We start from the raw sequence: 23,560 nt of genomic DNA on the forward strand, positions 1-23,560 counted from the left end.
CAAACAATTAATCCGTGAAACACTAATTGCTAAATAGTACAAAATAGTGCTAATTAAACAATAGAAAACAATGGAATTTGCATGAAATTTAGTATTACTAAAGTTTCACAGTTATATTGTTTGCACTCTAGAATAAGATAAAATAAAACAAAACAAAATATATAAAAGACATTTTTCATTCGGCTGTACAAAAATATTTATTATTAAGCTAAGCAATTTTTTAAAGCATTACAATATTTACAAACTATCATGGTATCTTTTCTTGTAGTGTTAGTTTTATTGACAAAATCGTTAACTAATAATATCTAATACTTTGGAAGATAAGGAAATCTTCCAGTCGATACCAGTCTCTCGCTGTACTCAGATGATCGATCCAGGCCTGGATACCCAGCTAATGGGTAGCCATGGTAACTATGTGGAACTTGGTAGTCATGGTGACGGTCAGGTGATGTACCGTTGATCAGGTCGTTCAGGTAGAGCAGCTTGGCGTAGTGTTCATCTTCTTCGGCCATTTTTTTCTTCAGTTTTGTTCTCTTGTTTTGGAACCAGGTCTTGACTTGTTCATCAGTCATGCCCAGTTCTAGTGCCAGATGTCGTCGTTCTTGCTTACTCAGGTAGTTTCTCTGGACGAATATGCTCTTGAGACGTGCTACTTTATGGGGTGCGAACGATGGTCTGGTCTTTCTGTTCTCATTTGAAGGCTCTGATTGGTCAGGACTTTCTGTTGTATCTGGAATAAGAAATAAATCAATAGATATCAGCATTTTAAGAAAGATGGATCGATCGTGAACTCGTTATAATCACAATATTACAAACCTTTTTCATCTGCAGAATCTTCATCACTATTACTACTGCTGCCACAACTACTAATAGGAGGAAAGCAGTATCTCGGGAACCCTGTGGTAACTACAGCTGGTGTATCAGCGGGCATCTTGTTAGCGTCATGCGTGTCTCGTAGAAGATCATCGATTAGAAAAGACCCTCTTGGTCGAACAGCAGAAACTGTAGACATGGTGTTGGTTTAACGACTGATTGATGTTGCTACTCTTGTGATGTTCGAGTCTGAATGAAGGTACGGTGCTCCATCAGACCGTATTTATGGAGGATGATTACAATGTCAAAAACACGCCGCTCTTTGTGCGGTTGATACCGCTCTAGGCTGTTACCTTAACTCATTGACGTAACCGCCACTACCAGAGAGTAGGACGGACTGGCATAATCAACTTTCCATGTTTTGGCGGGAAGTACAAACACTCCGAGCTTTTGGCGGGAAATACAAACACACCGAGTTTTTTGGCGGAAAACACAAACGCACGTTGAATAGCTTTAGCGGGGAATACAGACTCCTGCGCGTGGTTTGGCGGAAAATAGAGACACACCGTGCATGGCGCAAAATACACACACACCGTTTTTTGGCGGGAAATACAAACATGACTCACAATGCATGGTTTGGCGGAAAATAGAGACACATCGTGCATGGCGGAAAATACATACACACCCATCCAGACACACTATGCATGGTTTGGCAGGACATACAGACACATCAAGTTATTGACTTCTGACACCATGCATGCATGGCTTGGAAACATACAAACATACCTTGCAAAAGTGCGTAGTTGGGATACCTTTATCTCGACCATCGCATGATGGGGAAGCAAACATGGCGGCTGTCGGTGACGGATTTTGGTTCAACATTAACCGGCTGAAAAAACAACTTTTAACTTCTACGAGAATAGAACAATTACGTGAACTTTACCCTGATAAAAAGAACCACAATGTAGTCAAAGTTAAAAATTGCACAAGGTAAATAAAAGACGTTTTTTTTTTCGCTCGAAAGATTAGATACGGAAAATAATCAAAAACTAACTTCGTCAAGTTGTATTTTGATGTTTTCAGTTTTAAGCTAAAATATCTCTTTATCATTGTCGTATAGAGAGGAAGTTATAAAAAAGCTAGAAGAATTAACAGAGAAGATAATATTCGATATTTCCCGAAAGGAAGCACCGTTTTTTCAATCCAACAACAGACACACCTGGAAAAATATAACGTAAGATGATTTAAGTCTTACTTGATAAAACTTAAGCCGAAATATTATGAAAAAATAAAATGAAATGATTCGAATGCTAGTAGCTAAAAATTTTAGTTTAGAATCACAGCCTAGCAGACGAGCGTCTCTTTAATTTCTGTAAGTATTAGCATTCCTACGCAAGAGAAAGATTGTTAGTCGACTAATAAGAATTGCAATGATTTACTTCATAGGTTTAGTGAATCTGTTGGCCTGCAGATGTTGGATGATGTTAGTGTTTCTAGAGTGAAGTTTGACTCACTCACATCAATAGTGAAATTCGGTAATTATCAGAATTATTTTGTACAAGTAGTGAATATTTTTTTCAACAGTTAATTTTAGATTTTCTAAATTCCCTCTTCAGCTGCAACTCTTCAAGTTATGTCAATTTGTCATAATCTTCTACAAGAAAATAAGTTTGCAACTAAGAGGTAAGTTGGTAAATGAAAATATCATATCTAAGAGAGATTGGTGCAACAGAGATGATGGAGTACAGTTTATAAAGTGAGGAAGGCTTTATGAGAAGCACTTTTGAAAGTAGGGGAGGGGGGGGGGGGGTAGTCTCTGTTTTTTTCTTCTTCATAATGGAACTCAAATTAGGCCAAAATTATGTTATTTCTCTCAAAAAGTGAGGAGGGCTAAAGCCTCCTGACCAAAATGCCAAGTTTACAGTATTCTAAAAATATCTATTAATTTCAGGGATGTATACTATTCTGATGTTATGTTTTATGGAAACCAAAGTGTAGTCGACGAAATTGTAGAAAATATATCTTGTATGTTGAAAGTTCCTCGGCATTGTTTGCATGTGGTAAGTATGCATAGAATCTAGGAAATCCTACTTCTGATTACCATCAACTATAAAAATGTACTAAAATTGTTTTGTTTATTTATTTAACTTCAGCTGGCAACTTCAAAAGGTAAGTTTCTGAAACTGAACACAATATTTTGGGGACGATTGATACTGTTATGAAAAAGAAAAGGGCTACAGAGGAGCATGGGTACCTCCCCCCCACCACTTTAGTCTTATACATACCATTCTTTTAAATTTTCAAATCTAAGCTCCCTCACTTTTAGTCTTATAATGATTTATATGTATATTATTCTATTATTTTCCAAACAAATCCCCCACTCTTAAGGGTGCTCCTATCCCTTAAGAGGGTATCATACACCTCTCAGCAGTTATTGTAATGTATCTTGTGTTTTAACTATTTCAGGATTGATTGCTGGTGATTTGAGATACAGAGAGTATGACGGCACTTATACTGACTGCAGGAATCAAAACTCTGTGAGTAATAAAAATAAATGGTTTCTATTTACTAAAATACCCATTCATTTGGACTTCATGTTTTCCCATTTCAGACCATATACCATTCTCTTGAGAATAAGATTCTTTGTTTGAGTAATATCTATATTCATGTGCCTTCTCATGCGCAACCCTTAAACAAAGAAATGATACTCTAGGGAATGACACATGGTCTGAAATGTGAAAACATGACATCTAAGTTGAATGGGTCTATTTTAACAATAAATGTAGAATGGAAAATTTATGATAATCACTTTTTTATAATTTGGTGTTTTTCAACAGGGTGTTGTCGTTTCCTCTCATGTCAATGGAATAACTGGTATCCTTTCTCAAAAAAAAAAAAAAAAAAGATACAAGGTTTAAACTAGCTGTTGTTCTTTAGCAATTATTTAGCAACTATGAAAATAATTTTTTAAACATCTTTGGGGCAGGGGAAACAGATATCTTTTGAAAATTTTATTTTCCAGCTGTTTCTGTATCCTTGACTGTCAATGCTAGATATTTATTCTGATGCCAAAGTAGTCATTGTGGTTGAAAAAGAAGCTTCATTTCAGAGACTAATGAATGATGGCTTGTTGGAAAAGTTGAAGCCCTGTATAGTAATCACGGTAATCTGCCTTCATCTTGATTGACATTACAAAAATAATGATCTGTTAATTTTGCAAAAGGAACAATGCTCTGCAGCTAGAAAACCAGTGGACATGTTTACTTGATTGACTTGAATTTGGAAGTTTTGAATTAGCAGGATAAAAACCAGATATTCCTACAGAAAAACTCTCAAAGCACAGGGAGATCAACTAACAAGTAATCTCACTCATATGGTGAAATGCTTAATATACAAAGATTATGCCCAAGAAAACTTATCATCACAGTAGTAAGAGGTGGTAGTCCACATCATTCATGCTTCTACTCAAGTTCCAGAACTTAGTTTTTTTTAATTGCACCCCACAGGGAAAAGGCTACCCTGATGTAAACACTCGGCAAATGCTACATATGTTATGGACCACACTAAGCATCCCTATTTTGGGTCTAGTTGATGCAGACCCACATGGTAGGTACTATGTCAACTTCAAATATGCTGAAGTCTTTACAGTTAAAATTAGTTCTTACAGCTAAGTATATAAGCTACAAAAATAATCTTAATCAAAAATAATCATTTAACTGTTCATTACCAGGAATTGAAATCCTTTGTGTATATAAGTATGGCTCAAAGGTAAGGTATTAGTTTGATTAATCATTATTATTAATTAATAGCAGTTATTAACTTATAACAAGCCAAAAAATGCCTTCCATTGCAGGCTTTGAGTTTTGATGCTTGCAACATTACTGTTCCAGTAATCCAATGGTTAGGGGTGTTACCTAGTGATATTGAAAGGTATGATTGACAGCTGTCATTTTGCTGCTAGGTAGTAATTAGCACAGGAAATGCAGAGATCAGAGTTCGAATTTATCTAAGGTAACTTTTTCTCTCTTGTTGCAATATTTCTATATTGCAACAAGACATGTTTTTTCTGTTTCCAATATTTAAACAGTAAGCGCAACCAAAGCTGTACTCTGCTACGTAATATTATTCTGTCATTTTCACTACTAGTCTTTGTTTTTAAGACTGTCTATTTCAGAACACGTAAGAATTCCTCTAAGTTCTCGAGATCGCCAAAAATGTCAGTCACTATTAGAAAGGCCTTTTATGAAGTCCCAGCCCTCATGGAAACAAGAGGTAATAAATTTTAGTCTTCCAAACATATTGTATGTAGTGAAGGAATAAAATATCTATACTTTTATCTCTAATTCCTTCAACTCCCATAGGGAATTTCACAAAGTAAATTCTAAAATGATTCTGAAGACTTTCACTAATCTTTCTCTGTGGGAAAGGGATGTACATGTATGTTGTCTGGAACTACACAATATATGCTTCTCAGATCCTTCCCTTAGACATTTCAAATCACTTGGCCCAAAGGTAAGGGATTGGATGTTTCCCAATAACAGAAAATATATTACCCCCCCCCCCCCCCCCCCAAGTCCTTCATCCATTAAAAAATATGGCTACTTCTGCAACTACAGTGCACCCTCCCCATCTCTCAGAAATTCAAATTATTTTTGGGAGAGGGGGGGCAGGGGGATTGTAATGATATATTTTTAAACAATTTAGAATCATCTTTTTTAACCTCTCTCGCCCCCTTGGGAATTCTTTTCCCTTCCACAAGAGAGGCAAGGATGACCCCTTGAATGAGAAATGAATGAAATGAAAATAATCTGATCCTGTCAAGCGTCAAAAGTAACCAGACGAAAGGTTATGAATTAATCTATTGTTCTTAATGGATTGATATAATATGAATGATTGACATACATTTCTAGGTGGAGATCATGATGACAAAAGGTTTTAAAGCAGAAATGCAGGCTTTGTCAACAATTTCTACCAGCTTCCTGACTGACACATATGTTACAGTTAAGATACGCAATGGTCGATGGATATAAGTACCTGTCTAGTCTCTTTTATGTCTTATGAGTTATGTGAATAAGTGGAATTGATTTCTTTTGATTGTATAATTTTTTAAAAGACTCTTAACCGGAAATCTATAGAAATTCAAACAAAATCTTGCGAATGTTTCTAAGCTTTCTAAGCTATGAGATGAAAATGCAAGCAATCAAAGAATCTTGTTCTCAAGTGGTTTGAAATGGGAAAACAAAAACGTGACGTATGTAAACATGTATAGATTGATGCATAATACACAAAACTTATGATGTAAAACTATTAAATAGTAACTTGCTATAAAATGTACAAATTATTTATTTTAAGTACCCAATGTGTCTAAAATTATTTATTATTTGTTATTTATAAGTAATTAATCACTGTAGATAAGTTCTTTAAAGCACTAATACTAGAGTATATGAAGTAAACAGTAAAACGAAGACTTTTGCCTGTAGATAAATGAAATAGAATGTGGTGGTTCCGTGAAATATATATACAATCTTTTCTCACAATATCCCTTATTGTGCAAAATAACATTAAATTTCTACCTCAAATTTGTTGATATTGTGTTAAAGCAGTTCATGTGTGCTGTAATGACCTGCTAAATGAGTTATAAGCTTGCTCTAGGTCGTATAGCATCTGTCGCACCTGCTCATCAGTGAGTTCATCACTTGCTTTCATTCCATTGAGAGTTTGGTACCTTAAACAAATTTTAAAATGATGACATTACAGTTAAGACACACTAAGACCACTTACTAAGTTAACCAATCATAAAAAGAGGATGAAAACCCTGGGGGGGGGGGGGGGTAATCCCCTTTATTCGCTATACAGGATACAGGTACGTGCTGCCGGTATGGTTTTCAGCGATTTTTACTCTGGAACAGGGTATATAAAATTGCGCTCGCTCTGGGACAGGGTATATGAAATCGCGCTCTCTCCTCTCTAGAACAGGGTATCTATTTTCACAATACAGTAACGACTGGGTATGGTTTTCAGCAGTCTTGCTCTGGAACAGGGTATGAATTTCAGCGATTTTACACTGGAACAGGGTCAGGGTTCAGAGGGCTCAGCTGCACATCCCTACCCTAAACAGGCAAGAGTACCCCCACCCGGGATGAAAACAAAGCATTCCAGCTTCAGCCAATCTTAAGCGACATAGTGATCAAGTTTATATCAACTTTACTGTGGTAATAAAACAATGTGATTGGCCTACTAAGGTCAATGTGATACTGATTTTGCTCTTCCCTGATTGGCCACAGCTTGCACTCTATATTGTGATCTAATTGGTTAATTTTGTAAAAGTGGTACCAGTGTCTGCGCTATTTTCCAACTAACCAGGTGTTAACTTTATCTTTTCCTTCAAAGTCATCAGGCAAGCTTGACATACTGTTCATTGTATCCATCAGATCTCTTAGATCTGGTTGCACCTTTAAAACAAATAATATATTAAGTAATCATAAGTACTTTTACGTATACTGTGGGTGACCCATACCATGCAAGGAAATAGGGGGAAGGCAAAGGACATCCTGTCTACTCTTTCCCTCCATCCTTTGTGACAAAACTGTAAAATCTAACTCAATAGATCTCTACTTGGGGCGTAATGTTTTTCCATTTCAGACCATGTTTTATTCCCCTGAAAATAAGTTTCTTAGTTTTAGCTGTATCCATATTCATGCGTATTCTCCTGCACAACCATTAAACAAGGAAATTATACTCTAGGGAATTGCATGTGGTCTGAGTTAGGAAAACATTACACTCAAAGTAAAGGGTCTATTTACTGCCTTATTTCATTTGAATTAGAATTTACAGTTTTGACAAAACATTTGGAAGAGATTCAAATCTATTTTCAGACCTAACAAACTTACCTCATCAACAGCTCTTATTTGAAGTCTCAGTTTGTCCATTATTGTAATAAAAAGCTGAAGAGGTGGATATTAATGTAAATTAATTACTTAATTAAGAAACATAGTTGTCATACTGAATTTATTAATGTCAGAAAATATACATACAGATACTGTGTCGGCAATAGCCTTGCTAGTACTGCCTTTGTCATCTTTGATGGTGATCGGACGACCATCATTTATTCTCTCTAATGCCGCAGGACAATCAAGCTGGAAAATAGCATCAGATTTGGATCAGTCTTAGATCAGTAGGCTAGAACCGTATACTAGAGCTGAATGCGAAAATCCCTAAGAAAAGACTACGGTATATATCAAGTTACTCACTCTAAATTTCTTCATAAACGATTCTATTGTGGGAAATTCAGCTGATTGGACAAGTCTGAAAGCTGCCTAAAAACATCAATTAAAATTAGTCAAGAATATGTGCAAAAGTTTACAAACAAGGCAGGGGTGGCTGGACTCTAAGTTTGACTAAAAATCATAAACCTTTCCTTCTTTGTGAAAGATAATAAGTCTCATTCCTATTCACTTTATTTATTTATTTTTTGCTATGACTATAAGCCACTGCTTTGCATGTGATACCTTAATAATAATAATAATACATAATATAAAGAGGCTTGTAAAGCGCCTATACAAGCCGGTTCTAGGTGCTGTAAAAAATAATAAATAAATACAATACAAACACAGATTACAAATCATAAGCAAGTCTAAATAAATAAGTCTTAAGTTCAGTTTTAAAAGATTCAAGAGAGGTATTGTTCCTTATAGGATATTGGTGCCAGATTTCATTAATTTATGTGGGATTCCCGTAAATATGGCAGGAAACTCATAAGATGAAGTATGTGTATGTATTAGCGGGGTAAATGTTGCATTGCCCTCCCTTTGATCGCGCCTCCCTATGTTCCTGAAACAGACCAATAATAGAGAGAATCTTTAATCCAGCATTGATGAATAGACTGTAAATTAATGTTATGTATTTTCTATATCTTCAGTTTATATATACTTACTTTATATTGTACCAGAAGTTTGGAACATGCCGCAGTGTACCTGTTGACAAAATGTTAAGCATGGTAATGTTAAGGCACAGATTGGATATCCAAATATTCCTAAAAATCTTTAATTTCAATAACGTAGCAACTAAGTTAATTCCCCCCCCCCCCCCCCCCTTCAAGTAGGCATCAGCTATGTCAAGAAAATGTCCCTGCTCTTTGAAGAGGTTCCTAAAGTAGGGGACCTTATCACATTTCCCAGCCCCCATTTTGACCAAATCCCATAGTCACAGCCTATGTTTTGCTTGAATCTCAATCCTATTTATTATTGTGATTTTGTTTGTGAATCCCATTCCTAGTGCATAAAATCCCATTTTCCCAGTCCAAAAAGGTGAATCCCAGTTTCCATTTTACCCCTTCAGAACCCTCATTGAAATGTTAGACCCATTGCCACTTACCGTGATGCACCGCAGTCACAGATGAATTTCGTGGTCCATAAAATTCAAAGATTCATATATTGAATAATAACGTCATATTAAATCCTTTTCCGACATAGCACTAAGGCACAAAAATGATTCTTTTACATCATTTTACGGCCTTAGGGACTATCTAAGAGTTTATTCAAAAGGTTGGAATTGTTTTTTCAGTGGTGAAACGATTCAAAATGTAAACAAATTGTGATGCATCACGGTAAGTGGCAATGGGTCTTTAATTGGAAGGCTACATTTAGCACCTCAAAGCTGGTTATGAAACAGGTCAACTTACTCTTTAGGTGTGACTGCGTCACGTATGTATGCTTTTTCCAAACACTGAAGAGTGTTAATGATTGAAAACAAATCTGCCATGTTGTCATACCTGATATGTAAATTAAATAAATGTCAGGGAAGATTGATTTATGTGAACAAACAAATCTAGAAAATATCCATAACTTGCATGGTTTGGAGGGTGCAAGCTGTGTACTTGGATCTTATAGTACTTCCAAAGGAAACTCTTTCTTTTGGGGGGGGGGGGTGGGGGGATGGGACTCTAACAACATACTCCTCTCCCTCCTCCCCTTGTGGTAGAGGTATGGATTTCAGTGTACAGTATGTTTCCTCGTACAGCATATTACTGTAACTATTCTTTCAGATACTGTTATACTACTAGAATTACTTACGTTTCTCTTTCTCGGGCATTTTTATACAGCTTCACCTCCTGCCATTCAAAATATAAAAAAAATAAATGTGGAGTCCAACTAAACGTACATATTAATATAAAGCCCACACTCTAAGCTTCCTAAGCAAGTCTCAGATAACTACGTCCCATGAGATATAACTTACCTCGAAAAGTTCTGGCCTCATTGCTTATAGGAGAGAAAAAGATAAAGAATTAACAAGTAGGAATAGAACAGATAAGTAAAGGGCAGAGGCTAGTCCTGCACTTGACAACTACAGTAAAAGAAAACCTGTTTTCAAGCCTTATTTAACATCAAAATCTGCCTCAAATCTTAAAACAACGTATAGTTTACCTCGCTGCGACGACTGGCCGCTTGAAATACCCGAAAACATCGTAAAATATTGCTCTAAATTGAAGAATAAATTTGATAAAGATTCTATATTCTTTACTCTATTTTTTTGGATTATGAACTGGGACTCATGGGTAATTTTGAAAAATACGTCATGAAAGTTATTTTTAGCAACTTGTGTTTAGTTTGTCACGATAAGATTGCGTGACTTAATAAAATGACTTCCGGTCAAAAGGAAAGCTATCATCACTTTTTATAGTCTCGGGGGGAAAAGAAAGATCTTCTAAGAAATAGATAGATATTTTTATGTAATTTAAAGAAGAAAAAAAGAAAGAGAAAAGAAAAAGAAAAAAAAAAAAGAATAGGATTATAAATTTTAGCAAGAATTTCCACAGGTAGCCCAATTTTAGATTTAGTGATGAACCAAGAAAATTAATAATTTTCTTTAGACGATTATAGTATCATATATTTTGAAAATCAACACTCAAATTGCCAAAGATTGTATTTGAATTTGATTTATCTCTAATTTTCTAAATGTAACACTAAAACCAAGGTTGGGCTCCCTGTGTTATCCCTAAGTTAAATTGAATGACAAGACACAACCTTTTGCATCACTTCATTTTATTTTCAAAAACACTCTTAATATTTCACACCATATTTTTTATTCTTAACAAATAAATCAAGTCTCCATTGAAATCTTCTTTACAATATTACCAAGAGAAAATAAAACATATTATAAAACAGTTTATTTTATATTAATTTTTCCAAGCTGTTCTTATTAATTGTTTAGATTATCGGAATGGCTACAAATGTAGCCAGAGGACTCCAGTTTTTCACTGTAGTACGTCCATCCAATCACATTTCGCATAAAAATCTGCCAATAGAATGACTTTGAGTTAGCGAACATGGTGCATTGTGGTCTAGCTTGGGTACGACGGTGCTGTGTGTACCCAACCTAAGACTAAACAAATACATTTTTATTCAGGAATGAAAAAAAGTTGCAATACTTTCAAAAAAGATTTTCTTTGAGAGCTTTTCTCTTGTGACAAAACCTTTTCAAGTTTAAAACAATTTAGCATCCCGTTTTACTTGGTTCAGTTTTTGCCGTTTTTCGGTTATTTCCCATTCTCTTGAATATTATTTCTTTTATGCCACGCAAATTTTCTAGGTTATCTTCGTTCGAAGAAAACATCTCGTATTCTTCGAGTTTCTACAGATGAATCCGCTAAGGGTTTTGTTTTCATCGTTCTGTAGACGTGGTTTGCAAACGCGACTGCTTTTCGATGATCAGATATCTTTCCTTCTCTGTAAACAAACAAAAGTAATGAGGCATTATCTAATGACATGAGCCTAGCTAGTGTGAAAGGTTGGAACTTGGAAAAATATCGCGCGCACAGGAGGAACCAACACAGAGCTCAACTCAGCGAGTCCGGGTATCGAAACCCCGACGACAGGGTGTACTGCCGTAGCGCGCACAAACCTCACATGGTAAAAGTACGTTATATATATATATATCTACTTACTTAATATATAATGGGGGTTCCGTATCGTGTGATATCTTGGATAAGATGAAGACATTAACAGGTGGTACGGTTTCTGTACGATCTCTGTAGTGTTCTCGATAATGCTGGGCGTTCTACAATTCAACAAATTGATTCAGAACTTTAACCAAGTTTCGAAAATCAAATTTGGAAACATTTGGGGAAGGGGGGAGTGGGAGGGGGAGAAGTGGGAGGGTGTTGGACTTGATACTTACCATATCAAATTTATTAATCGTCACACCTCTCTCATCAACATTAAACAGTTTATATTTAGGAGCTGCTAACCACCGGTCACGTGATGTGGTCCGTGCACCGATCACGTGATCAGGATTTTTGGTGTAGTAGGTAGGGAAGGGAATGTTTTTATCTCCTCCTCTGCCCATGCGTTCTTTGCTTGTTTTTAGCGTGTCTTGTCTGTAGTCGTTGAACCACTGGGCTGTTGTATTGCCGAATGTATCTCCGTACTTATATTTGATGGTCGGCGTGTAACCTAGGTAACTGTACAAGGGAAGATTTTATTAGTGCTAGTGTGTCGAGCGCCCTTAACACTTGGTAATGATTCACATGTATCTCAAATTAAAATGACTTATAATTTCACATCCAAGATATTTGATTCACCTATGAGAATCTGGTATTTTTTATTTTGAAGCATACATAAATTCTGGGAAACCAAAGTTGTCCTTCCCTCTCCCCCCATGGGCGAAATACTAAAAACATAAATTTGTATACTGTCAAAAGTAATTAAACTTTGCGTCTGAGATATATGTAGTGAACGAAGGGAAAGCTAAAATTTTTATTAGAAAAATCAGAAAAGAGAATCCAATGAAATGATATTTAAATTTAAGTAGAAGCCGGTACAGAAGTTTGATATTAAAATTCAAAGCGATTGATATTACACTTAAATTTGGTGAAAAAGTTTGACTTATCATATTCACATAAAATAAAAAACAGCGTTCAAAAAAAGATAGCCATGTTTTTCGGAGACGTGGAAAGCATTTAACATTTCAATGGAAAATTTAATTCTTTACCAATATCACGATTGCTCAACAGATTATATTGCACATCCATTTAGTCGTATGCCGATAGTCTAACGACACGAAACCATAGTTACCAAAAATTCTGATTTTCAACAATGTTATTTCATTACCTCAAAAAAATTAACTGATTAAATACTTTGCAGTGGCAATAAGTGAATCAATATTTTAGACAGAAAAAAACATGTTTGTATTAATACATGTTGTCATATTTTTATCCAAACACACATGAGTGACTCAACTTACCCTGGAACATGTCTTGGATGCTTGTACATGTCCATGTTTGTGGTTAAAAGAGTGAGTTTCTGCATTTTCGCTTCGATTTTTAAGTTTTTGCAGGCAGTATTTTAGATAAATAAAGTCAAGATCTTGTTGTCTTTGGAATTTTGTTGGTAACTATTCACAAACAGCGTGCTGTTTTTGTAACATGACGGTCAGCTGGCGTTGCTAGCAACAGACTATAATTTGCATTTCAATGTCGAAGGCGGTAGAGCGTGACTCAAGTCAAAGAGCGTGACTCAAATCAAAGAGCGTGACTCAAGTCAAAGAGCGTGACTTATCAATATTAATTAAAAAAGCACAGGAAAAAGCAAAATCACAAAAAAATTTCAAAAAAAAACAGAATACGACTATTCCTAATTTATTTTTACATCTTTTTCTTTCATATCCTTACCCCCTTGCCTGTCTTCTTTGCTTGTAAATTATTGCTACTCATGATTACTTTGAAAAAATATAGCATTATTTGGCATTTTGTTGTTCATATAACACAAGCGGAGCTTCCGAATAGCGAGCGCAAATGATTGATTCGTCAACGTAAATGAACTGATATCGTGTAAAGCAGATACAGCTATTTCAAAACTGGTTCGTGAAGGCTTTGTTCCATACCAAGCCCGAAATGCACTATGGGTGATGTGAATGCAATCAGCGAAAGGTCATAACGATATGGAATTTTCATAAACTTTGTCTGGTATTATTCTTTATTGTTTCTACTTCAACATTTATATAGTTACAGTTATATACATTCCTATACACCTTGCAGGTATTCTGTATTCATACTATTTACAAGTATAGAGGGGTATAGACAAACAGAAAACGTTGTCCCTATAAGGCTATCATTCTATATCTAGCTCTCATCTAACTCTGCACACTCACCGACCTAGCTAAGAGACTAGTGATCGGCCAGGAGGAGTTTCAGCAATTTTGGCCGCTTCGAATGATATGACTTCATGAGCAGCATTATTGGCCTCTAGGAACCGACTGATGTTTTCAATGACCTTCATCATCTCTGTCTGTAGCCAGATAAGCTTGTCGCCATTCTTAGCTGATTCAAGTTCAAACTGGGCGATGCCTGCTCTGGTTTCTAGACCTCGTAATTTGTAGTAGTACTGCAAAGCTTCGTGCATACGTCCCTGAAGGACTGTCAACTGTATAGTATAAAGAAATACATTTATTAGTATAGATGGTTTGCGATAGTTACCAAGAGAATGAAATAACTGCTATGAGGCAGACAGACAGACAGACAAACAAGAAGGCAGACGGACAGACAGACAGACAGACAGACAGACGGACGGACGGACGGACGGACGGACGGACTAACCAATCAACCAATATACAAATAATTATTAAATATATAAATATTATATTTAAGGTTTCACCAGTGGTTTTAAAGGAAGAAATTTTAAAATTGCTGGAAATGCTGATTCAGAAGGCAAACCTTCCGCGCAGGAAAGCGAGTCGGATGAGCACCACAGGTATCCCATGAAGAAGGTGTTAACGTTACCTGTCTATGATCTTTGACGCTGTCTTCATCGTAAACTCGTTTTTCAAACTCTCTCATCAAAGCAGCTTTTCTATTCAGATATTCCTTTTGTGCGCGCTGATACTGCACTGCCAGGAGCTTGTTTCTTTCTAGTGAAGTCTGTACTCCTCTCTAGTATGAACAAAAAAAACTTGTCATTAACACACCTTCCTCTCAGTAGATCTCCAAGGAATATAACACGCGCGCACATGTCTCTGTATTGTAATATAAACAAGCTGGGAGCTGTAGAGCACGAGACAAGCAAGCTTAGGAACACAAAGCATTTTCCTTAACAAACATAGACTGCAAGCATCCCATCCATTTCCCTTTCTCTAACTCTATTTGATGTTTGCTTCGATCTGATATCCCCCGGGGGGAGGGGTCTGAAGCCCATACTAGGGCACTAACTGCTTCCTGAGCTGCTCACAGTCTATAATAAACATTAATTGTGAGTCCTATCGTTCCCAGCATGCATAATACTACTGCGATAGTCTGCTGCCCGATCGGAGACGACTTGTGATATAGCAATAGCACAAACAAACCATTTGAGTGCTACTTGCGCGGTGTATTGAAATATTTCTATAAAGGCTTTGCACCATCACATGATGGCAGCCATGATAGAGGGCATAACAATAGAGCCTTTTTTCCCCTGAGCCATTTACTACTATTACTGGGAGAAAAAACGACCGAGAAAAAACCTTAGGGACCAGAGGCTTTGCAGATTTCCTGCCATGACAGAAGGCATAACAATAGAGCCTTTTTGTCCCTGGGAAACTGAATTTTTTCTTATGTAAATCAGATTAGATCAGATTCAATTGTTCCTGCCTCCTGTCATGGCTGCCATCACGTGATAGTGCAAAGCCTCTAGTCCCTAAGGTTTTTTTCTCGGTCTTTTTTTCTCCCAGTAATAGTAGTAAATGGCTCAGTGCATAATACCTGATTGTTCTCAAGGACTAATTGTCTCTGAACCATGTGCTGTTCGTGATCTTCTTTAGCCCGCATGATTCTCTCTAAAAACATATAAAGGAAATCTAAATATGTACCAGAAGGGATAACTAGCTAAAAACTAGTGTGAGCTGCGTCGGTGTTTCTAATGAAACAATAATGATAAAAAGGTAAATTATACACCCGTGAAAAGATGAAAAAACTTCCTGACGTTTCGGACGCTAGTCCTTCAATACTCATATTACTCCGACGAAGGACTAGCGTCCGAAACGTCGGTAAGTTTTTCATCTTTTCACGGTGTAAAATTCACCCTTTTATCATTTAAGTATGCACCAGTTATGGCGTTTGCTACAAAAAGGTCACGTGACTATTTGCCGCCATATTAGATGACAATTATGAAACCTCTGGCATTTCGTTAAGCATGCGCAGTGAGAATGACAGGGCCCTGGGGTCTAGAGTGGTGGGTGGCCGCGCGAGAATGGCCTATTCGACAGTCAATTGGCTTTGCCCATCACTAAACAACACCCTACCTTCTGCTTGGCCTAACGATGCTTTCAAGTCTTGTTCAGTTTCACTTCCTGTTTCAAGCTGGATATTCAGCTCAGTTAACTCTTCACTGAAATAACAACAACGTCCATAAAAAAATAGCTTGTTTCCACAACCCCGCGAATGTCTGCCCATCGAAAAGGGATAATTTACATCCTGTAAATTTGTGTTAAACGATTCTTACTTGAGATCATTGATGGTTTCGGATGTGCTTGCTATGGCTTTGTTCATCATAACACTGGAAGATGCCATATCTTGCATTTTTTTCTCCATCATTTCAGTTTTCCAAGTCATGTGGTCGATCTTCTTGGACAAGTTCATGTTTTCTTTCTATGTGACAATAGTAGAAAAACCGGTCAGGATGGACTGCTTAGACGATACGGCGGCCATCTTGGATCGCAAGGCATCATGGGTTGTCCAGGGGGCTTTGTTACAGTGATTAGGTCGATTGATTTTAACAGCTCACCACAAGAGAATACAACAATGAAAACTAACCTTCGATTCCTCTTCTTTTGGTTTAAGATCCGTTATTTCTTTAGTGATCCTCGTCTCCATATCGTCGTGCTGTATGGCAACCTTGCCCAGGATTTTGTCCAACTCTGAGATAGTCTGAGACAGAAAAGAAAATTCACATTACTTTCTGATACTCTTCAGACATTGATTATACTAATTCAGCCAGTTTCTTTGAGTAATTATATTATTTTTTCTTGAAAACTTCAACTTACATGTAATCTTTCGTTATGCATTTTTTCCAATTTCGATACCTAAAAGGAGGTAGTCGAGAATATTTAACGTATAAATAAATGGTTAAATAAGATTTCATAGTAAACATTGTTTAATCGCACACGGCACGGTACCTTAATTGTTGCAAATGCATTATTGCACATGTATATCTCACATGCATATCGCAAATGCATTATTGCACATGTATATCGCAAATGCATTATTGCACATGCATATCGCAAACGCATTATTGGACATGTATATTGCACACGCATATTGGCGGTACAAGAAGTCTGATCGATTGAGAAGTAAAAACGCGCACTACAGCTTGTATGATTTGTCATAATCATACGCCAGGAAAAACTACTTAGTCAGCAGTTTATTGTCATCCCTCATACCTGCTCTTTAACATGGTTGACCAGCTTTTCAATTTCATCAGCCCTGACGGTTGCCTGAAATAGTGAGCAAAGTTTTTTTTTCAAAACCTACTTAGTCAAAGCAAGGTTTATAGTATGGGTCGGGAGTACCCAAAACCACTCCCTTGAATGTGCCCTTGCTATCGCCCTTGTTATCGCATTGCTCAATATCTTGGATGAAAAACATAGGAAGCAAGTGTGCTTACTATATACGTACGCGCGTTCCCTTACCCAAGGTCTAGATCTGCTATAATAAATGCAGAACGAGAAATTGTACCTTTTCTCGTTTCTTTGTGGAGTCCTGTGTTGTCTTAACGAGATCTGCTCCATCTGCTGCAATCCTTGCCTAAGAAAGACGAAAACAAAGTAATTATATTATGACTATTCAAATAACTGCTATAAATTTCGATTTCTGATTGGCTGGGGGTGCCTGCTTTATGAGAGCAAACAGTGTGTGCGCGCACTTCCTTATTTCCCAAAGCTAACAACCGACCCAAGGATCGACCGAACGACCGACCTATCGACTAACCAACTGACCGACTTAAACCTTCTACTGCATCAAAATGTTATAAATAAATATAAACTATTTCGGTAACTCACCTGGAGAACTGTACGTGCATGTGCTTCATCTTTGAGCTGTTTTCTCAGTGCATCTGCCGTTGTCTTCAACGATTCTTCAATTGCCATGGTCTCCTCTTTCAGTAGTATGTAAGTTTCACTTAGACTTGCATGCACTGCTCCGACCTTACTAGTCTCTTCTCGGGATACCTGTGGTGAGGTAGTTGATTAAGGTTAACTAGGATAATGTAATGATGCAAAAACAAATGGGCTTTTAGTGGGAATCAAAGCTGCTAGTCAGCAGGCTATGAATATATATTATGAGAACAGCTATAGCTCTTACCATTAGTTGCTCACGAACTTTGTCCATTTCCAGCTTTGTTCGGTTAATGGTTTTGTCGTCAGAAGCATGTTGTTTGGTGCTATTAAAAAAAAGAAAATAGAGAAAAAAACAAACTAAATTAGAAGGACAATGAATGGATGGACGTGTATGGAAGTATAGATGGATGGAAATGTGGGCATATACATAGGTGGATGGTTGTGTGTGTATGAATGGATGGACGGCAAGATGGATGGATATTTGGGCAGATGGAAAGGTGGGCAGTCGGAAAGGTGGGCAGATGGAAAGGTGGGCAGATGGGAAGGTGGGTGGATGGGAATTGATGGGGATTGAATAGAAGGATGAATGGATGAAATGGATTGATGGATGGTTATGTAGATGGAAGGATTGATGGGATGGAATTAATGAATGTATGGATAGATGGGATGAAAAAATGGATGGATGGGTGGGATGAATAAATGGATGGTTCTTACACCTACCTCACATCTATTTTTTTCTTTGTTTCCAGGATATCGCCTTTGGATTCCTTGTTTCGTTTCGTCAAATTCTTAATTCTTGAAGTCCCATTACTTTTCCGATAAGCTAACTTAGAGATATCTGTTTGCAGGGTCACTTTCTGTTCAAATAAATACATTTATAAAATAACAATCATAAATCACCCATTCTGATTGGTTGGAAGCATGTGCTTTATAAGAGAACACAGCATGTGCACATTTTTTTGATTTCTTAATTATTGCTCTAAAATTCAAAACAGAAAATTTTCTTTTACCCAGACAAGTGCTTGAGGTCTTAAATTGAAAACTAATAATTATTCCTAGTTGAAGTAACGTAACAATGAATATAGATGACTTTTGAGAACTACTCTCTACCAAGAATTCTGCATTTTAATCACATTATCACCAAGAAATTTTGGTTTAAAAATTAAAAGAACAATAGGGTTGAGTAAATGACGTCATTTACTCACAATTTAGATGCTGCATAAATTGATGAATTTATTTTTCCTCACTACTTTTGACTGTAAAGAAAATTTGTTGCTTGATGACTTTTGAAGCCATATAGATATGTTAAATCTGATTTTCACTCACCATAATTTCCTTTTCAGTTCTCAGTTCATTGTTTTCTTCAACAAGTTTGTGATGTTCTGCTTCTTGTTCAACAATCTTTTCCCGTAACCTCATCACCTATTAAACAAAGACAAAATTATAATCATTATTAGCATAATATTGGATTATAATGATCTTATCTAGAGTATTATCTTCTTTATCTTACTTTGTCTTGTTGAGTTGCTTCTAGAACCTGGATTCTCTCCTCTCTTCGCTCTAAAAATAAATTTCAAGATTTTTGAACAACATCTCAATAAAGCAATGAGAAATGATTGAATTTCTGTGCATGTGATGATGTACAAGCCTGATGTTGCTAGGGATGTATAATGTGATGTGAGTGTGCCGAATGTATTCTTGAGAGGCTTTAATTGGCAATCATTATTATCAAGTTTACATTTAAATAAAGTTATGAGAGAAGATCAAATCTAGTGTGTATAATATGTGGTAGCCTGATGATCCCAACAGATTCTTTTGCCAAACAATCTCATGACATTGTGCTACATGACCCAATATTCAACTTTTGTGGTCTGTTCTTAATTTCTTAGATCTCGTCCAGTAATTGAGGAGATTCATTAGACAGACGCACCCAACCACAGGGACAAGGAAAGGTCTAAATGAAAGTCTAGTATCCTAAAGGTTTAACACAGACTACTTACGAAGCTGTACTAGTAGTTCGGCATTTTCCTTGAGCATGTTTCTTATATCATGCTTAGTGTGAGTGTTAGAAGTGAAATACATCTTCAACTGAGCAAGCTCATCACTGAAAAATAACATTTAAAATTAAGGGGAGTACAGTTCATGTGCATCACTATTACATCCCCTATCACCAATAGATGGGACCTGTATCGTATGTGAGTAGAGTTCCTTGTTGGTTCTCTCCTGCACTTCATGGTTTTTCTCCAGGTTCTCTAGTTTTTCCTTCCCCCGCAAAAAATCAACTTCTAAATCAAACTATCAAAATCCTATTTAAATCCAGTGGAATAAGAGCCACTCTCTGGAACCATTATTTATTCCCATGTATTTTTATATATTTATTACCTAACAGCACTGAGTTCATTTCTCACTACATCAACATCCTGCTTGATGAGTGCTCGTTCTTGTGCTGCCTTGCCTTGTGCAGCAGCAGTTTTCATCTCTGTGGCCTGTAGCCTTTCGAACGTTGACCTTAATTCATTATCTGTCTCATCCTGTTTGTTCTGGATGCTTGACATGGCTTCACCTTCTAAGTCAAGCTTTTCTTCCACTAATGGACTGAGATAGTAATAAAATCACATCAGATATATAATTTATATTTACAAATGAAACAAGCTGAGTTGACTTTAGAAAAAAGGCTTAATGGGCTGCATATTAAGCAGAAACTATTCCCGAATGCATTGAAACTTACCAATGCTTCTGCATGTTTTCCAAATCTTGCAACAGTTTAGCATGTTTGCTTTCTACAAAAAAAAAAAAAAAAAGAAAGAAAATTTCAGGTTTAGAGTTGAATACGATACCAGTTATAATTACCAGAGCTTTTCTGCTTTGGAGTAATGTTTTACCATCTCAGATCAAAAAAGGGAACATAAAACAGGAAAGAGCTGAGAAAGACTCAAAACACAGGAGAAAGTAAGCAAGGCTAAAAACGTTTTTCACAGTGGTGAGTAAGTATTAGAAATAAAAGAAGAGAAAGAAGAGTCATGCAAAAGTTACCCTACTGAAGTCACTTTGCTAGACATAGATAGAACAAGGCAGTGGTCTACTGCAGCACTTGACTGTGCAGATCATGAAGATCATGAGATGGAACAAATACTACTATGTACTGCACTAGAAACAGATGAAACTGGAAGAAAGAATCAGTTGGTGTGAAATAGGAGAAATGAAGAACATTTTACATTGAAAAGAAAAGAGAAGAGGGATGGAAAAAGGAGATATGGTATTATTGAAGAAAAAGGAAAGCATTTGAACATTGTTTGGAATTTAGACTGACAAAGGGAAAAAGAGAGGAAAAAACATTATAAACAGTCTTTCTAATTGCCAGTGAAGAAAGAAGATTGTTTTTATTACCTAGAATATGCAGGTGTTCTAAAAAAGAAGGGAAGGAAAGAGGGAAAGAAGGAAGGATGGAAGAAATAGAAAAAAACAACCCTGATTCTTGTACAGAGATCAAGCAATATAAATTTAGCACTTCTGTTGTCTGCAATCACTTACCAGCTTGTCTGAGTCTCTCACTGAGCCTTGTCTCTATTCGTCCAGTGTAGGCACAATGCCACCTCAACTCATTAATGTCTATAGCACATGCCTCATGCTCTAAATAATCATATAAAACATAATCCATGTCTGAGTTTAATATCACACTATGGATGTAATATTGACATTGAAATGTTGGAAGAAGACTTGACCAGCATTACCCCATTTCAGACCACAAGCCATTCTCTTATGAAAAAGAATCTTGTTTTGAATTCTATCCACATATATTATGTGTCTTCTTATATGCAGCCATTAAGCAAAGAAATGACACTCTAAAAAATGGTCTGTCTTGGGAAAACATTATACCCAAGCTAAAGAGGTGTATTGTGTAGTTCCAGAAATTATCCCCCCCACCCACCCATGGAGGAATTTTTTCAAGACCCCCCCCCCCACCCCCAGAAATGCCAATTTTCTCTTATACAAACTCTGTAATTTTGTTCTTTCTCTCCAACCCTAATATTTCTGTAACAGTAAGTAGTACCCATATGTTAAGTAGAATAGACTTACCTCTTTGCACACAAATGGGCAGTTCTTGCATTCGTTTGTAAGCAAGCTTGTCAATAGATTTCCCAAGCTCATGCACCCTCTCTTTTTCTCTATGTAACTTCTGCTCAGTATTAACCCTGTCTGTTTCAAGCCGACCAAGTAGAGTTAAAACTTCATCTACAATATCTTGCTCAGGCCCTGTTACTGTTTCTTCATGTTGATCAGTTTTTGCTGAGGATGATTTGGGAGTTAGAGATTTTGCTAGTGAAGTGCCTGCACTGATTCCTCTGACCTGAAGCAAAACAAAAAACATATTTATGTTTTGAGCTACCTGTGGTACCATCGGGTTCACTCTGACTAATAAAGTTGTTATTATTCGGAGGCTAGCTGGACAGAGGACAATACACAGGGAAATAGAACATGCATTGCTGCATATATTGCGAAAAGTAAACATACCTCCAGCACTGCTCCACTTGCAGAAGATTCCAACATTCTGTCTAGCTCATCTTCCTTTGAATAATCTCCAAAAGAGTCTGAACTAAGCAGCCATCTTAGTTTATTCCCATGGCTGTTATATCCTTCAACAGACTCAACATCATGATATGTGGCACTTGATCTTAAACGGCTTCCATCTTCAACTTCAGATAATGATTGAGCAGAAGTGATAGTTTCACTCCTAGATTTCAGTTTTCTTTCTCGACTCAACTCAACTCTAGTATATTTCTCAGAGGAGGTGGGCTTATAATAGTTTTCAAGGAGGTTTTGAAGTAGATGAAGGTGAGAGACTGCTTTACGCACACATGAAGAAGTACTTTTAACCAGTTCGCAACTTCTGCGGCGCCATAGCTCGTTTTTAAATTCTGGCCACCCTTCTGGTAAGGCTGGAACAATATCTTTAAACAAAAATAATATTGACAAGTTATTTAAACTATAAAACAACAATTAAAAATGACATTGTAAAAATAACAAACTACATCAACAATGCTCTTTTTATCTCAGGCAATTGCTTCTGTTATTTTCAACATATAATCGTAGCTAACCTCTTTGTTCTTGATCATCAATTTCTGCGTCATTCCTCTCTACTAATTGTTTATCAATGTTTACAGGGACAAGTTCTCTAGATCCCGAAACTCTTTCTGGTGTCAAAACATGTTCATTCCTATCAGGAACAATCCCCAAACCAGAAGTCTCTCCACTACCCCTTGATACCGGCTTATTCAACCTTGATACCGGCTTATTCAAAGTACTAGTGAGATTTCCAGCCTTCCTGGCGCCGTTTTTTCCGACATTTTTGTCACCTTCGTTGACTTTTTGAGCTTCTTTATCTAAAGCTGGTTCTGGGCTTACGTTCGCGCCATCTTGATAATTCCCCACTTTTTGCCCGTTTTGATGGGACTTCACTCCTTCTCTTACAACTGTAGGCATCTGTTTTACGATATTTTACAGCTTTTCCAACCTAATTTTGTTAGGTTTTCATAATTTCCTTGAGAAAAGTTGACTTTTACACCAACTTCAGGAGGCAGCCATCTTGTTTTAGAGCGTTGCTAAGCAACGTAAAGTTGACATTTTCCGAGTCCGCCAAAGCGAGGCTACTGTGTGAAGTCCACAGGCA

The 23,560-nt window shown here is 36.8% G+C and overlaps 5 protein-coding genes across 5 annotated transcripts; 1 reads left to right on the forward strand and 4 right to left on the reverse strand.

The window, feature by feature from the left end:
- Positions 1–213: 213 nt before the first annotated feature.
- On the reverse strand, positions 214–1,760 carry LOC116287307 (homeobox protein E30-like). The gene has a single exon (XM_089033294.1). It carries the CDS (start codon positions 762–764, stop codon positions 306–308), a length of 459 nt encoding a protein of 152 aa, XP_088889420.1. The 5' UTR covers positions 765–1,760; the 3' UTR covers positions 214–305.
- LOC116287286 (meiotic recombination protein SPO11) lies at positions 1,661–5,843 on the forward strand. Its single transcript, XM_031693952.2, has 14 exons — positions 1,661–1,803; positions 1,934–2,047; positions 2,260–2,348; positions 2,430–2,496; positions 2,765–2,873; positions 2,967–2,982; positions 3,280–3,350; positions 3,651–3,687; positions 3,867–3,976; positions 4,320–4,419; positions 4,544–4,581; positions 4,667–4,743; positions 4,974–5,085; positions 5,724–5,843. The coding sequence occupies exons 1-14, from the start codon at positions 1,661–1,663 to the stop codon at positions 5,841–5,843; spliced, it is 1,203 nt and encodes a 400-aa protein (XP_031549812.1).
- Positions 5,844–6,132: 289 nt separating this feature from the next.
- LOC116287306 (vacuolar protein sorting-associated protein 28 homolog) lies at positions 6,133–10,354 on the reverse strand. The gene is made up of 10 exons (XM_031693970.2): positions 10,236–10,354; positions 10,048–10,070; positions 9,885–9,922; positions 9,494–9,583; positions 8,747–8,786; positions 8,064–8,129; positions 7,848–7,949; positions 7,704–7,757; positions 7,174–7,265; positions 6,133–6,538 (listed from the first exon to the last, which is right to left on the reverse strand). The coding sequence occupies exons 1-10, from the start codon at positions 10,273–10,275 to the stop codon at positions 6,418–6,420; spliced, it is 666 nt and encodes a 221-aa protein (XP_031549830.1). The 5' UTR covers positions 10,276–10,354; the 3' UTR covers positions 6,133–6,417.
- Positions 10,355–10,836: 482 nt separating this feature from the next.
- LOC116287255 (ciliary microtubule inner protein 2C-like) lies at positions 10,837–13,282 on the reverse strand. The gene is made up of 4 exons (XM_031693917.1): positions 13,054–13,282; positions 11,989–12,271; positions 11,756–11,868; positions 10,837–11,537 (listed from the first exon to the last, which is right to left on the reverse strand). Exons 1-4 carry the CDS (start codon positions 13,116–13,118, stop codon positions 11,402–11,404), a joined length of 597 nt encoding a protein of 198 aa, XP_031549777.1. The 5' UTR covers positions 13,119–13,282; the 3' UTR covers positions 10,837–11,401.
- Positions 13,283–13,766: 484 nt separating this feature from the next.
- LOC116287310 (coiled-coil domain-containing protein 178) lies at positions 13,767–23,467 on the reverse strand. Its single transcript, XM_031693975.2, has 21 exons — positions 22,989–23,467; positions 22,405–22,841; positions 21,970–22,240; positions 21,424–21,522; positions 20,621–20,672; positions 20,275–20,487; positions 19,893–19,996; positions 19,403–19,452; positions 19,219–19,314; positions 18,613–18,749; positions 18,137–18,215; positions 17,836–18,003; positions 17,513–17,581; positions 17,218–17,271; positions 16,822–16,860; positions 16,592–16,705; positions 16,281–16,426; positions 16,081–16,166; positions 15,542–15,615; positions 14,588–14,737; positions 13,767–14,231 (listed from the first exon to the last, which is right to left on the reverse strand). The coding sequence occupies exons 1-21, from the start codon at positions 23,371–23,373 to the stop codon at positions 13,968–13,970; spliced, it is 3,087 nt and encodes a 1,028-aa protein (XP_031549835.2). The 5' UTR covers positions 23,374–23,467; the 3' UTR covers positions 13,767–13,967.
- Between the last annotated feature and the right edge of the window lie 93 nt (positions 23,468–23,560).

The sequence above is a fragment of the Actinia tenebrosa genome, unplaced genomic scaffold, assembly GCF_029948245.1.
Source record: "Actinia tenebrosa isolate PJP-AT-01 unplaced genomic scaffold, QUT_ActTen_1.0 PGA_scaffold1__47_contigs__length_23844297, whole genome shotgun sequence".
Classification (NCBI taxonomy): Eukaryota; Metazoa; Cnidaria; class Anthozoa; order Actiniaria; family Actiniidae; genus Actinia; species Actinia tenebrosa.

Coding starts and splice junctions, on each gene's coding strand:
- LOC116287307 (XM_089033294.1), bottom strand. CDS start 764: ATGCTGATATCTATTGATTTATTTCTTATTCCAGATACAACAGAAAGT.
- LOC116287286 (XM_031693952.2), top strand. CDS start 1,661: ATGGCGGCTGTCGGTGACGGATTTTGGTTCAACATTAACCGGCTGAAA. Junction 2,349..2,429: donor CACATCAATAGTGAAATTCG/GTAATTATCAGA, acceptor TTCCCTCTTCAG/CTGCAACTCTTCAAGTTATG. Junction 3,688..3,866: donor TCATGTCAATGGAATAACTG/GTATCCTTTCTC, acceptor TGTCAATGCTAG/ATATTTATTCTGATGCCAAA.
- LOC116287306 (XM_031693970.2), bottom strand. CDS start 10,275: ATGTTTTCGGGTATTTCAAGCGGCCAGTCGTCGCAGCGAG. Junction 8,130..8,746: donor AACTTCTGGTACAATATAAA/GTAAGTATATAT, acceptor TGATGTTTTTAG/GCAGCTTTCAGACTTGTCCA. Junction 7,950..8,063: donor CGTTTATGAAGAAATTTAGA/GTGAGTAACTTG, acceptor GCTATTTTCCAG/CTTGATTGTCCTGCGGCATT.
- LOC116287255 (XM_031693917.1), bottom strand. CDS start 13,118: ATGCAGAAACTCACTCTTTTAACCACAAACATGGACATGTACAAGCAT. Junction 12,272..13,053: donor CATCCAAGACATGTTCCAGG/GTAAGTTGAGTC, acceptor TCCCTTGTACAG/TTACCTAGGTTACACGCCGA. Junction 11,538..11,755: donor GAACCCCCATTATATATTAA/GTAAGTAGATAT, acceptor GTTTGTTTACAG/AGAAGGAAAGATATCTGATC.
- LOC116287310 (XM_031693975.2), bottom strand. CDS start 23,373: ATGCCTACAGTTGTAAGAGAAGGAGTGAAGTCCCATCAAAACGGGCAA. Junction 18,750..19,218: donor GAACTGAAAAGGAAATTATG/GTGAGTGAAAAT, acceptor TTATTTGAACAG/AAAGTGACCCTGCAAACAGA. Junction 16,427..16,591: donor CAAAAGAAGAGGAATCGAAG/GTTAGTTTTCAT, acceptor ATTGTCACATAG/AAAGAAAACATGAACTTGTC.